We start from the raw sequence: 14,543 nt of genomic DNA, 5'->3' as shown, positions 1-14,543 counted from the left end.
AGAGGCCAGCCTGATCTAAAGAGTGAGTGCCACCACCGTCAGGATTACACGGAGAAACCTTATCTCAAAAAAGCAGAGGGTTGGGGGAGGAGTTGTCAGGAAAGCTGGGATTAAAGAGCAACTGTTCAAACCATTCCAAGTAAAATGGGCACAGATTATAACTAATAGGGTTGCTTCTTTACCTCACTTCTGTTCTCTGTGCGGCCCCCTTCTTCCCTCTGCCTGTGTGATGCCACAAGGCCTCCTGAAGCACTGCCTGACTCTAAATTATGATGTGATGACCTATGAAAAATGCCATGTGTAACTTTTAACAGAAGCAGCATTTATTTCTCTGGGTGACACACACCTCTGGAATTCAGTATGCAGACTCACTCCACGGAGAGAGTGTTACTTCTGGTAATCATCTTCCCCCAAGCTCCACAGTTTAGCCTTGTACAGAGTGATATCATGGTAGACCTTGAAGTGGTTCAGCCTGTGGTCCTGGCGTTCTGGATTGACCTAAGGGGGAGGGCCAGGATCAGAAAGCAGTCAGTCTGTCGGGGGGGGGGGGTGGAGGGGAGCAGAGCTCTCATGATGTAGAGCTGGGTCTGAATCAGAGCCCACGCCCCTGTAACAGTGGGGCTTTTTCTTGCTATACCCTGTGCTATGACACCAATATGTGAACATTCACATCGAAGATCCCCAAACTGAAGGACAGTAACCTGTCAAAGCTGAGGCAGTCCCCCTCCCTGCTGCCTGAAGGAGACCTTGCCTAAGGACTCATCATGGAGGAGAGGTTGCATATGTATTACTGTATCCAAGCTACTATAGTGGATAGCACCTAGCATGGGCTACCTGGCAAGTGTGTGCTTGCTGAAGGAGTACGAAGCTAAAGTGAGCACTGTGACACATAAATCTGGTTTTATGCAAACAGGCTGGCTATCTTTCTCTTAAGTAGCCATCTATGAATCTACAATAAATTACTCTCTGAAAGGGGAGGGATGCTGAGTTAAATAATTTGTGCTTTGTAATAATTTTCCGTGTTGATCCGCTATCTAACTGGCCCAGTTTCTGCCTTTCTCATGATTTTCTTTCCTTCAAACCTTCCTTCTCCTGCTGTGGGAAAGATTCTCTCATTGATGGAACTGCTCAGGCTGGCCTGTGCTCTATTAATTAGATCTGTCTCTCTGAGCTTCCATCTCCATCCCTATCTTGTCCACTTTCTAGCCAAAGTCCTGCTAAGTCTGCTAACAAGAGCCACCGTCCTTAGTGGTGTGTTCTCACTCTCCAAATTCCACCAGGCTCCTCTGTCCACCAATCCACATGTGAAGCTGGTCACCTTTTCTGCCTTCAGCAAAGATCCTCTTAGGTTAGGTTAGCCCGCACCCCCCTCATCCCTGAAGCTTCCTGTTAACAATCTTTGTCTGTTGACCCCCACACCTTGGTCCTTAGTGTCATGCTTGCTCTCACTTGTCCACACTGCCCTCAGAGTTCAGCCCAATCTCTGTCCATCACAAATCCCAGTCGTGGGCTACTGCCCACAGCACCATTTCCCATCTGAATAATGCCTTCCTTTCATTTTTAAGCAATTACTAAATGACTGATTTATTATCCACTTTCAGCAATGTCATTGAATAAGTCATTCTCTCACACACGATCACTAAGTTTTTCTCTCACCCCTCTCTTTTTGCTTTGAATAGTCTTTGCTTCTCGGGCTCTCTAGCCATTCCTTTCTCTCCCATTCAGGTTCAGGCTTCTTGTGTGGGTTCTAGGTTCCTGTTGGCATCCTTTCCCCTTTTCCTGAAGAATTCTCTTTCCCAGACAATACCCCATGCCTGAAGAAGAGCCATTGCAGGGGAGCATTGGTATATAAAGCTAGGCTTACAGAGTCTTCTACTGAAAACCCCATGGAAGAGAGCAGCTCTACAGCAGCAGCACCTGCTGAGCTTAGAGCTGTATAATGAATGGGTGAGAAGCCAGCCCCTAGAATAGCGGGGAGACGGGGAGACACATGGGGGAGTTCTTGGGAGTGAAGGATACTTGAAAGTCTCTTAGTGGGTGAAGAGAATGGGTATCAAGCCAAGGAGCCAGGCTCTGCACCTGATGTGGGGCTCAGCTGGGCTCTAGCCCCCCCCCCACCTTGTGATTGTTCACATCCACGTCACAACAGCCTGCCACATGTCTATTGAGAAATGTAGTACCTATGTGCCAGGCTCAGTTCTAGGAACCTTACAAATATTCTTTTTTATTTTCATTATTTCTCCTTATGTTCATTTTATTATTCTTACACCTTTCTTCCACTTAAAAACCCTGAGAGATAGGTACTATAGTATTTCCACATCATAACGATAGAACTAAGTCACAATTTAGTGACTTGAGCGATGTCACACAACTAAAGACCGTAACCCAGAATTCAAGCCCAGGAGAGACTGCCTCTCCAACCTGTCCTCTTGGCCACCACTGGCATTGCTGTTATGCTCCCAAGTACCACTAAGTGAGGGAGCCATACTTACCAAGGGATTTGCATCCCATCCAATCTCTTGGGCTTCAGTCTGTGTCTCTGAATATTTCTTCCTTGGACCCAGTGCAGCATGATGAATGAGATTCAGGAACTTGACTGGGAGATGAAACACAGTTAAAAAGGAATCAGAAACCACAACAACAATGAACATGGCATGATGAAGGGTACAATAGTGGCATGTATACCTTGGTGGTAACCAACAGCTCCCTAAATGGCCTTAAAGCCTGCTCAACAAGAGGGAAATCATGCCTTGTACTGGAAAACTAGTCAGCCTCTCTGGGCTAGTGAAATCATGGGTCTTGGAGAAGATCCTACAACCACACTTTACTAAAGCAGTATAATCCCTACTCGCATTGGAAATAGCTGTATGTCAACACATAAGTGTAGTTCTCACTTCTCATCAAATAAACCATTACAGAAAAACCGGCCAAACCACAAAGAATAAGAGATCATGTGGCATCCAATCCCAATTAATACATCTACAACACAATTCCTGCATCTAAGGCTCAGAGACCATTGAGGGAGAGGGAGTGGAAAGATTGTAAGAGCTAGAGAAACAAGATGCTTGAGATTATGTATCCTAGAAATTCCAAAGCTACACCTATGATGTGTCACCAACATGACTGTCTAAACAAAAGCTGAACAATGACGACACCGATTACACATGCTAAGATGGAGGGATGGAAGATCATGAGACCTCAACCCTAGACAAAAAACTACAGGCAACTAAAGAACACTGAGAGCAGAGAAAATAGTCTTCCCCAGGGAAGAGCCCTCCAATTGGTTAGTCAATGCCAAGTGGGAAGCCCTGGAATCATATAATACAAGTAACTTTATGCAGACCGATCAGGGTGTGTATGTATAACAACAGTTAGAGGAAAAGATTTGAGAAAAAATGAGGAGATACATGGGAGACATTGGAGAGAGGAAAGGGAAAGGAAGAAATGATGCAATCATATTATAATTTTTTTAAAAAGTCAGAGTCTTGAAAACAAATGTTTCCCTGTCTTTGACCTAGCCATGGACTCCCCTGGAGAAAAAGCAATGGCCTCAGAGGCCCCAAGATGTGTGAATCTGGTTCTCTGTCCACCTTTCAACTATTTTGTCAAACTGGATTCTGGGTCCTGGGGGCAGAGCTTTGGGCAAGACAGACGTGTGCCCTGCTATCCTGTGGCTTGTGAACTAGATGGAGAACAAAGGACAGAATAGTCAGGCATGCACAGAAATCTCCCAAAGAGTGACCCAAACTCTAGAAAGAGGAGGAGGTACCGTAACACCTCCATTTCATGACAAAGAAACTGTGTCACAAAGCTGCTCAATAACCTACCCACTGTCACACAACTAGTGAGAGAGGGGGGACTCCAGAATGTTGAGCAGGAAGCAGCCCCGGAAAGACATAGTGGGACAGCCCACTGTGGGCAGAACGGACAAGAGCCAGGCTGTACACAGTCCTCAGACCATACTGCTGCCTCTCCTTTCTGCGCCTTCATACAAATCATAACATGTCCTTGCACGGGCTTCCTCGGAGAAGCTCTGCCTCTGCCTGGAGTCTCTGAGAACTTTTCCCAGAATGCCACTGCCTGACACAGGAACCAGCCTGTGATGTTGGCTCACTCATTCCATTTCCTAACTCCTCTCCTTCATAACGACGCCCTCCTCCTAGCCCCAGCCCATGGACTCTTACAGGGTAATTATGAAAACAACAGCCAACATTTACTGAGTGCCACATACCACAGCCCACCCTTAGCACTTGCATTATTTTGCCTAGTCCTGATAACAATCCTAAAAATTGTTTCAGAAAAGTTTAAAAAACAAAACTAGTCCTAGTTAGCTTTAAGTGTCAATTTGACACAGCCTAGGATCATCTAAGAGGAACACCCTGACTGAGGAATTACCTAGATCAGATTGACCTGTGGGCATGTCCTTGGAGGATTACCTTGATTGATAATTGATGTGAAGGGCTCCGCCCACTGTGGGCAGCACCATCCCTACACAGATGGTCCTGGGCTGTAGAAGACAGCTACCTGAGCATAATAATGAAAGCAAGTGAGCCAGAGACTGAGCTAGCAATCAACCTTCTTCCATGACTTCTGCTTCAAGCTCCTGCTTGAGTTCCTGCCCTGACTTTTCCTCAGATGAATGTGACCTAGAAATGTAAGATGAAATAAATCCTTTCCTCCCCAAGTTACTTTTGGTCAGAGTGTTTTACCACCACATCAGGATGAAACTAGAGTACCACCCAAAGTCACTTGCTAAGTGGGTAGAGGATTGAACATTAAAACCAGTCAATATAACTTCAGGGGGATGGATGGATGGATGGATGGGCTGGCGGGCAGGCAGGTGGATGGATGGATGGATGGATACAAACAAGGTTAGGGATTTATGACCATTATCAGTCTCCTGTGACCTGAGGACTCCATACCTGCCCCAAGGAGGCAGAACCCTGTGAGGTGTCTACAGCCTGCCCGCCCCTCTGTGCCCTGAACCTTGGTGTTCTCGAGCCCAGAACTCACCATCTGCAGGCTCCTCCAAGTTATCGTGCCAAGACATGGGCTTTCTGGTGATTGTGTGAACTAGAGAAAAAGAAGCAGCACAATTCACATTAGCTAAGATTGTCCTAAGAATCAGCTTAGACACGGTCCCTGTGTAGCATTCCCTAAGGAGTCTGGCATCTGACAGGAACTGTGTAGGACACTAAGGAGCAAGGCCTCACAGCAAGCATGTCCATCCAGTACCATAGCCAGGAATGCATACCTGACCTGGAAATCCCAGAATAAAGCGCAGCTAATAGTTCCTCACCACAGGGACACTCTCCAAGTATCCCACGTGGACAGTGACTTCAGGTTTCCAGCATGGAAAAGCCTTCTCTGCCTAGTGCTGGTTGTCAGAGAAGCAAACATGCCTGAATGCTGGTTACTGAGAACAAGACAGGGATGGACACGCAGGAGACCATCGATCAGAGTAACTGAATCCACATCCTCCAGTTCCTGGTGTTGATGGGAGCACTGAAGACTGTGCTGTGAGCAAGACAGGGAAGTCCTCCCTGCTCCTGGAGCCTTCCCTCTGTGTGGTGACTGGCAGCACACCAACACGGCGTAACATGTGAGAGAGAACCTGAGAGCAGGCTGTGTGCATAGAAGTGATGGCATGGGTGTGTTGGTGAGTTCCAGGGAGGTGCGTGTGAGTCCTGAGTGAAGGGGGCGGGGTACATGGTGGGAGAACATGTGGAAAGAAGATGAGTGACAGCCTGGTGAAGTCCGATACACCCAAAGGGAGGTCTGTGGCCAGAAGTCAAAATAATAATAACAACAACAAACCATACCAAAAAAAAAAAAAAGACACCAAACTACTAACAAAAAGCATATACAAAAATCCTGCACAATTGTTTGAGAAGCAAAACTAACCCCCAAATCATTTATCTTTATTCTACATCTAAAATACTCAATTCTGGATGTATTTTAGTGCATCTATTATGCCTGGGGTGGTGTGGGGGAGAGAACCCCTAAAATTTCATCAGGTCTGAACTCTATGGAGGCTACTAGATAGCTAGAGAGACGACTCAGCAGTTAAGAGCAGCGGATGCTTGCTCTCCCACTCCTCTGAACCCTCTTCTGCCTGCTCACCCTTGCGCAGGGGATTCACGTGATACTGCGTGTACAGCTTCTGTGTTCGCAGCTCTTTGAGGAATAGTTCTCGCAAGATCTGATTCTGATGAACTTCATCCTGGATCCACTTGTGTCCCAAGTGTCCTGCCATGGCCTTGCCCTTGCTCTGAGAGGTCGGGCTATCTGACCTTCCCTTGCCTGGAGAAAGGTCGCATTCTACTGTCTCCTAGCAACTGTGTTCCCTTTGTGTTCAGGCAACAGAGTCCTTTCAGTCTCTAGGTAACAGCGTCCAGATTCCACAGCACCCTCCTCTCTGACAGTCTCTGCCTTCTGTCCACTCCACCCCTCCCAACTCTCAGGCTCCTGGAGATTCATTAATCCTCCATCAGTGTTCTCAGACCCAGACCCAGAATCTGGATCTAGAGCTGCCACTATGCACTGCTAGGTGAGGGCTGCTGTCCCTTCCCTGACTCGGCAAGAAAAAACTGAAGAACTTCAGCATGGCTGATCATTTCCTAAAGATGGTTTGAGGAGGAGACAGAAACCTATGGGTTTGAGAGTAGGTACCCAGAATTTTAAAAGGAAGAAGAAAGGAAGGAAGGAAGGAAGGAAGGAAGGAAGGAAGGAAGGAAGGAAGGAAGGAAAATTAGGAAAGGAGGGGGTTAGAGGGAGGGAAAGGAGGGAGGGAGGAAAAGAACATAAGAAAAGGAAAAAACAAAACAAAACACTTCTGACACACAAAAACACACCAGGGTGGCCCAGAGACATAGAGAAAAAGTCAAATATTGCTGCCATGAGGACCAGCCTCCAGCAGCTCAGGGCTTGAGGGGGGAGCCTGTGGGAGTTGTCAGAATTTTGACTTTCTATCTGAGGGAGTCATACTTAATTCTCTGGGGCCAGAAAGGGGGAGCTAAACTTAACTGTCTGAGAGAGGGAAATACATACACACACTCACGGTCTTTTTTCATCTTCTCAGTTCTGTATTTTTCCTTTATAGTTTATATATTACCAACAAAATATTTCAAGCAGTATAAAAACTACAATGTGGTTGGATTCTACTTTTCAAGCGAATTATTATAATGAATACAGTATAAAAAAAACATTTCCCATTTTCCCTACATGATTAAACATTTTGTGTACTACATATGAAAAGCAACTTGTCTCAAGAACCCACACACATTCATACCTAAACAACTTGTTATAGGTTAATGGAGTTTAAGAAAGCAAGGTATTTTTCTCAGCCAGTTTTTTGTTGTTTTGTTTTGTTTTGTTTATGGTAGGCTGGATTTTGTAGTGACAAAGAAAGGATCTTTTTATTACTTATCTCAAAAGGGAACCTTATAAGAAATTTTAAAGGAATCACAAACCTAAACTTCCACATATGAAAACGAATCAGCCAACTCTATTTTAAATATATATATCTGTATCAGGAAGCTGAGGGCACAGAAATGGATACAAGGAATTAATCATCACCTTTGTTCCTAGCAAGAAAGGCGTATTAACTAATAATTATTAGTCAGTCACTAAGCTATGTGCCTTTCTAAAACTTTAGATTGTCTTCCTGAGTTTTTTCATCTCAAAGCTGTTGATAACATTTTAGTCTAAGTCATTTTCAAAGCTTTGTTTCAGCTATGATGCACACCAAAACCTGTGAGCTTGTCTCCCAACATGAAGATTAAAAGAATTTTGGGACTCGGTTGTTTTCCTTAATCATTATCTAAGCCACAGTCTATATGGCCCCTCAAGAGAATCTAGTTGTGTGGCATCTCCTTGTTTGTCTTTGTTTGTTTTTTTATTTATTTTTTTATCTTCTGCTTTATCAGAAGCAGGGACATTTTATCCTATTATGTTAATTTTTCCACTAAGCTAACCTCTTTCATAATCCCTACCATATTTATTAAAAACCCTCAATCATCAAAATTCTATTTAAACTAACACTATTATTGCATAAAATCATTGCTTCAGTTAAACAGTACAGCTTAAGAGGAAAACATCTTCATAATAATCCACAGGCAAAAATGTCCAGTAGAGTTGGGTATTTCTAAGACTACATTAAAGGCTGTGGATCTCCCCATACCCATTCTGCCAGATACCAGAGAAAAACAGCAGCCACAAACATGCAAAGACACAGTAGTAATGAGAAACATTATGGAGCCCAAGGATCTTAAGACCTTGCCTGTCTGAGATTCACCTACCATCCTTTCTAATCTAAGTCATTATTTTTGCAATAATGGGGATTGAACTCAGAGCCTCTGCATGTTGGGGAGCTGCTCCACCACTAAGTTATACTCCAGCCTTTGCCAAGGCAGAGGTTGAACTTGCAATGCTCCTGCCTCTGCTTCCAGAGTTGCTGGGAATATAGACCTGCTCCACCAGATCCAAATACTTTCATTTTTCATTGTGGTGAAATACACATCTTCTAAGACCTCTCATCTTAGCTGTCGTCAAGTGTGTAGTCCAGCTGCGTGAAGTATGGGCACAGTGTGAAACCCAGTTCCAGAACCCACCCTTTAGGCAACTGTCCTCTGACCTATCCCCTGCAGCCACCATCTTTCTTTCTATTCCTATGTTCAGTCCCTAAAAACCTTCTATAACATGGTTTACTTTGAAATAACCAGAAGTAGCCTACAGTAAGGAGACTAGTGAGCTCTAGTGAGCGGCCAAAAACAGATGCTAAAGCTTGAACTCTTTCATTCATTCACTCATTCATACATTCATGACCCAGGATGCCTAATGTATGGTAGTATTGTGACAGGCAGGCAGCCATTGCTTCCAATCCCCAAATCACCCCATCTACCAATGACTTCATAGTTAGCTGCTTTTTCTTCTTGGCCTGCAGCCTTCTTTGTGTCATGTCTGCAGAACCTTTCTACCCAATGTTTATATGAACTTACCTGCCATCGTCTTTCCGGAGTCCCTGTCTGTTCATGCTTTATTGCCAACTTAGTTACTTTCCTAAATGTACTTATATTAGTTAGATATTTCTACATATCTAAGCTACTTAAGATGAGATATAGCATTCTCTCTCCTTTCTCTCTCTCTCTCTCTCTCTCTCTCTCTCTCTCTCTCTCTCTTTCTCCTATCTCTCTCTTTGCATTCCCAGTCCCTGTGCAGCAGAGGTAGATATATGTTCTGTATTTGCTGGCTTACTGGTTGTATGTAGTTTTGTTTGCTTATACCATTATACAGTCACTTAAAACTTTCAGTGGCTGGCAGTGGTGATTCATGCCTTTAATCCTGGCACTCAGGAGGCAGAGGCAGATGGTTTTCTATGAACTGATCTACAAAGCCAGTTCCAAGATGGGCTCTGAAGCTACAGAGAAACCCTGTCTCAAAAAATAAGAACAAACAAAGAGAACAACAACCCACAAACAAAGCAAAAACATTCAGATTGTATCACACTGGTTTAACTAGTGCAATATAGTACCTTTAGGACTTATCAATGTGACCCATTTCTGGCCTCTGTGTCCCAAGCAAGGATCAAACAGCCTCTTCAAGTCTTCACTGCCTTCTGTAGGGTAAAAAGAAATAAACCCAAGCCTTCAAAGCTACATGGTTTATTTGAAAATAATTTACAAGATCACACCTGTGCTCTGTCAATAAAGTGTCCCTCAGTTTGAATTCTTAGCCTCATATCTGGGACCCTCCATGCAGGGCCCGTGCCAGGGCTTCCTGGAAGATCAGAAAAACAGCCTAGACTAAGAAGAGATGGCAACTGAGGGCACAATGAGATGTTTAGGGTGTGGGGACTGAAGGTTGATGCTTAGCTGAAAGTCAAAGAGGAAATGAGGGATATTTAAAATTCTTCAGCATGGGACAAAATCAGAGAAAGGTCCAAATTACTGAAAGAGTAGAACAGTTTAACATTGAAAGGAAAGGAACAGTTAAAGTGACAAAATGTGTTGCTTATGGGATAGCCAGGAAAAATGAAGAAGAAAAAAAAAAAAACATTGAAAATCCAATGGCCATTACACCATTAGCGGCCATTGCACCAGGCTGATGATAAAGACCTGACATTCCTTTCTCCTGTAATGAGCACAGCTCAGAAAACATGAATTCCACAACTATATCATGTGGAGGATTGGGTTGCTTCATTTTTTATTTCTTATATGTATGGGTGTTTTGCTTGTGTATGTGTAGTGCACAACACACATGCTGTGCCTACAGAAGTCAGAAGAGAAGGTTGGAATCCTTTGAACTGAAACTGCCACCATGAGGATGCTAGGAACTCAACACAGGTCCTCTGTAACAGCAACAAGTGTTCTTAATGGGCTGGGTCATCTCTCCATCGCCTGCTTTGGTTTTTTGATATACAGTTCCATGAAGACACTGACTTTGAACTCATTATCCAGTTGAGTCTGGATTTGAAGTCCTAATCCTGCCCCCCCCACCTTACCAGTTAATATGACACCAGGCTTAGAAAAAGACTTGTGGATGTTTCTGGAGAAATGGCACGTATACAACTTTTGCAGGATCTATAAGCTGTTAAAGGTCACTGGGAGAAAGTAAAGCATATCTTACAGGTCCTACAACTGGTTTGATCAGTATCACGGGAGGGGAAAGAGGATTGGGAGGATGAACTGCCTGGCTCCAGCAACAGCCATCAGAGCCACACACTATAGTTTTGTAGAACTCAGTACTTCATTCCAGAATAAAGCTTCTGCAGAGCAAACTTCAAATCTTTGTTCCTCAGACAATAAACAACCGGATTCAAAGAAGGAGTGAGGACAGAGTAGAAAATAGATGCCAGGGGACCCTGGGTCGGGGAGTACCGAGAGGCAGGTCTCAGGTACACGAAGCTTCCAGTACCATAAAACAAGATGACTGTGGTCAGGTGAGAGGAGCAGGTGGAAAAGGCCTTCCACCTGCCATCCACCGAGGGGATGCGAACAACTGTGGACACGATGCCGGCATAGGAGAGGACCGTGAGGGCGAAGGAGCTCATGACGATGCAGCTGCTGACAGCAAAGCCCACCTCCTCATTGAGGTGGTAATCGGTGCAGGACAGTCTCATGACTGGAGGGATGTCACAGAAGAAATGCTCAATCACATTGGGACCACAGTATGGGAGGGAGAAGGTGTTGAAAGTGTGGAAGGCTGAGTAGATGGCCCCACTCACCCAGGCACAGGCCACCAGCTCAGCACAACATTTCTGGCTCATGATGGTCCCATAGAGCAGTGGTCTGAGGATGGCCAGGAACCGGTCATAAGCCATGGCCGTAAGCAGGAAGCATTCGGTTGCAGAGAGTGTGATAAATATGTAAAGCTGTGCTACACACTCGAGATAGGAGATGACCCCTGAGCCTGTGAAGGATATAACCACTGCCTTGGGGATGGTGGCTGAAGTGTAGCACATGTCCAGGAAAGATAAATTCTTCAGGAAGAAGTACATGGGGGAGTGGAGCCTACTGTCTCTCATCACAGCTGTGATGATGGAGATGTTCCCCAGGAGGCCAAATGTGTAGACCAGCAAGAAAAACAGGATGACCACCAATCTCAGCTGTGGGGCATCTGAGAAGCCCCTGAGGATGAAGTGAGTCACTCTTGTGTGATTGGACATGTCTGCTCAAACTGTGTCCTGGTGCAGAAACCACACAGCTAAGGGAGGGGACAGAAAGAGGAGGCAGGCTCAGAACATGTATGTGTAGCTCCATGTTGTCTAAGAATCAGGACTTTCATCAGAAAAACAACACCGTGAATCAGCTTATCCAAAGGGTATTAGGGGGAGGAGAGGGAGGAAGAGGGAGAAGGGTGGAGGGAAAAGATAGAGGGGTTACTAAAGTTATGAGGAGTGACTAGCTCTAGGTTTAGACTTAGGTTAGGGTTAGGGTTCAGGGATAGGGTTAGTATTAGGGTAAAGGCTAGAGTTACAGTTAGGGCTAGGGGTTAGGGTTAGTGTTAGCTTTAATGTTAAAGTTAGGGTTAGGGGTTGGGGTTAGAGTTAGGGGTTAGGTTTAGGGTTTGTGTAAAGTTTAGGGTTAGGATTAGAGTTGTTTGGGTTAGGTTATGGTTAGGAGTGTGGGGTAGGAGTTAGGGTTAGGGCTATGGTTAGCATTAGAGTTAGGGTTAGGGTTGTTATGGTTACAGTTAGGGTTAGGATTATGGGCTAGAGTTTAGGGTTAGGTTAGGGTTAGGGTTCAGGGTTCAGGTTCAGGTTATGTTAGGGTTAGATTTAGAATTTAGGGTTAAGGTTTTAGGTTTAGGGATATGCTTTTTAGGGTTAGGATTAGAGTTAAGGTTAATTAGAATTAGGGGTTAGGGCTACGATTAGTTTTAGGGTTAGGCTTAGTGTTGTTAGGATTAGGGTTAGAATTAGTGCTAGGGATAGAATTTTTAGGTTTAAGGCTAGGTTAGGGTTATGTATCAGGTTTAGGATTAGGTGTTGTAGAATATTATTATAAGGTATGTTACTTTTGTTTATTCTTTTGTTTAATGATGCAAAGACATGTTTGATTAAATAAAATTGACCTGCAGTCAGGAGGCTGGGTCAGCAAATCTGACAGGAAGTTGTAGGGAGGAGCCAGGTAGAGAAGGGTTTATAAATAGAGGCAAGAAAGCACACAAAGTCTTCTTGGGAGACATGAGAAGGTTAGCTACTTGCTATTCAGTCTCTTTGGGAAGCAGGATTCTACCTTAACCTTTGAATCTTGAGTTCTTTAGAGGAACAGAGATTTAAATAAGTTTTCCTAGTAGCTTTGAAAGAGTCAGTGACTGAAGGAACAGAATTCATTCAGGCTTCGACTCTTATGGCTTAGCAGTTGCTGGTAGTCCCTGAGTGGCAGTTGCTGAATAGAATAGCTGTAGCTTAAAAGGCAGAACAATTAAAAAAGAAAAACAATTAGGGTTAAGATTAGGGTGAAGTTTTGGGTAAGAGTTGTAAGGGTTGTGGTTAGAAGTTAGGAGTTAGTGTTAATTTTATGGTTAGGGTTATGATTATGGTTAGATTTAGGGTTGTTAAGATTAGGGTTAAGGTTAGGGTTTGGGTTAGCTTTGGCGTCAGAGTTAGTGTTATGGTTCAGGGTTATTATTAGCTTAGGGGCTATGTGTAGTGTTAGGGTTAAGTTGGGGGTGAGTAGCATTAGGGTTAGGGGTTAGTGGTAGGTTAGGGTTAGAGTTATGTTTAGGATTTGGGTTAGGGTTAGAGTTAGGGTTAGGATTAGGGTTCATTGTTAAGATTAGATTTAGGGTTATGTTAGGTTTAGGTTTTGGGTTAAGGTTAGGATTAGGGATCAGGGTTAGGTTAGGATTAGTGTTAGGGTTAGGTTTAGAGTTAGAGCTTAAAGTTTGGGTTAGAGTTGTTAGGGTTAGTGTTAGGTTAGTGTTTTGGGTTTGGGATAGAATTAGGTTTAGATTTAAGTTTAGGGTTGTTAAGGGTTAGGGTGTTAGGAGTAGGAATAGAGTTAGGGTTAGGGAGTTAGTTTTAAAGGGGTTAGTGTTAGAATTATGATTAGGGTTAGAGTTGTTAGGGTTAAGATTATTGTTAGTGTTAGGGGTTAGAGGTAGGAGTTAGGATTATGGTTATTGTTATGTTTAGGGTTAGTGGGCAAAGATGGTTAAGGACAAACGTTTAAAAGTCTTATGATAAACAAAACACAAGAGTGTTCCTTAGGATCCTCTAGAAATATGTTCACCAAGTACCACTGACAACTTGACGATCAGAGTTTTGTGTTTTTACACAAACACAAGCCTCCTGAAAGATGTAATATGTAGACACACCAAACTAACATCTGAGAAACCTGCAGCTTATCTCTTGATTTTAGTGCTATCTTCTCCAGTTTTTGTTTTGTTTTGAGCTTAAATTTTTAATCTCTTCCTTAAATGTTTAACTCTATATAAACTCTATATAACTTCTATATAAATCACGTATTCCTCTTGCTTCTTCAGGCTCTTACAAGCATATGTCTTGCCCTCTAATTTATTTCCAAGTACCTTAGTTTTTTGTTTGTTTGTTTGTTTTTTCACTCTTTTTGTATTCATAAATATGCACAAAAGTCTTAAAACGCATGTGAAGCTTATTCATTTTACTTCATGTGTTTTTGTGGTAGGTAGACATGAAATTGTTTTTAAAAATGATTTGTATATAATTGTCATAGTTAAATGTATAATGTAGGTTTCCTGGCCCCTGCCCACTTTTAGCCCATAACAGTCTTGGTAGCCAATTTAGGATGAGAACAGAAGATGTTCTGAAAGGCAGTGTGAAAAAATGAGGTAATGCCCCAGAAGTCCATGATCAAGGACCAATGTCAACAATGAAGTCTATGCAGAGGAATAATGCAGAGGTAATATTCCCTGTTCAGATCTTTTTAAGAAGAGATTTTCCAATCAAATTCATTCTTCTAAAGCTAAACTCCTACTCTTTTACTTCCATGTCATGTGACAATGCTGACTGACACAAGGCAAGCAGAATTGCCTCGCTGAGGTAGCAGAGTTCTATCTGC

The 14,543-nt window shown here is 43.5% G+C and overlaps 2 protein-coding genes across 2 annotated transcripts; both read right to left on the bottom strand.

Annotated features, from left to right (window-relative positions):
• Positions 1-306: 306 nt before the first annotated feature.
• Cfap144 (cilia and flagella associated protein 144) lies at positions 307-6,320 on the bottom strand. The gene is made up of 4 exons (XM_051181526.1): positions 6,124-6,320; positions 5,014-5,073; positions 2,493-2,596; positions 307-498 (listed from the first exon to the last, which is right to left on the bottom strand). Exons 1-4 carry the CDS (start codon positions 6,254-6,256, stop codon positions 388-390), a joined length of 408 nt encoding a protein of 135 aa, XP_051037483.1. The 5' UTR covers positions 6,257-6,320; the 3' UTR covers positions 307-387.
• Positions 6,321-10,738: 4,418 nt separating this feature from the next.
• On the bottom strand, positions 10,739-11,716 carry LOC127219756 (olfactory receptor 1019-like). The gene has a single exon (XM_051181525.1). It carries the CDS (start codon positions 11,663-11,665, stop codon positions 10,739-10,741), a length of 927 nt encoding a protein of 308 aa, XP_051037482.1. The 5' UTR covers positions 11,666-11,716.
• Positions 11,717-14,543: the final 2,827 nt, after the last annotated feature.

The sequence above is a fragment of the Phodopus roborovskii genome, unplaced genomic scaffold, assembly GCF_943737965.1.
Source record: "Phodopus roborovskii unplaced genomic scaffold, PHOROB, whole genome shotgun sequence".
Taxonomy (NCBI): Eukaryota; Metazoa; Chordata; class Mammalia; order Rodentia; family Cricetidae; genus Phodopus; species Phodopus roborovskii.
The sequence above is the reverse complement of the archived record's forward strand: the minus strand, read 5'-3'. Positions and strand labels throughout refer to the sequence as shown.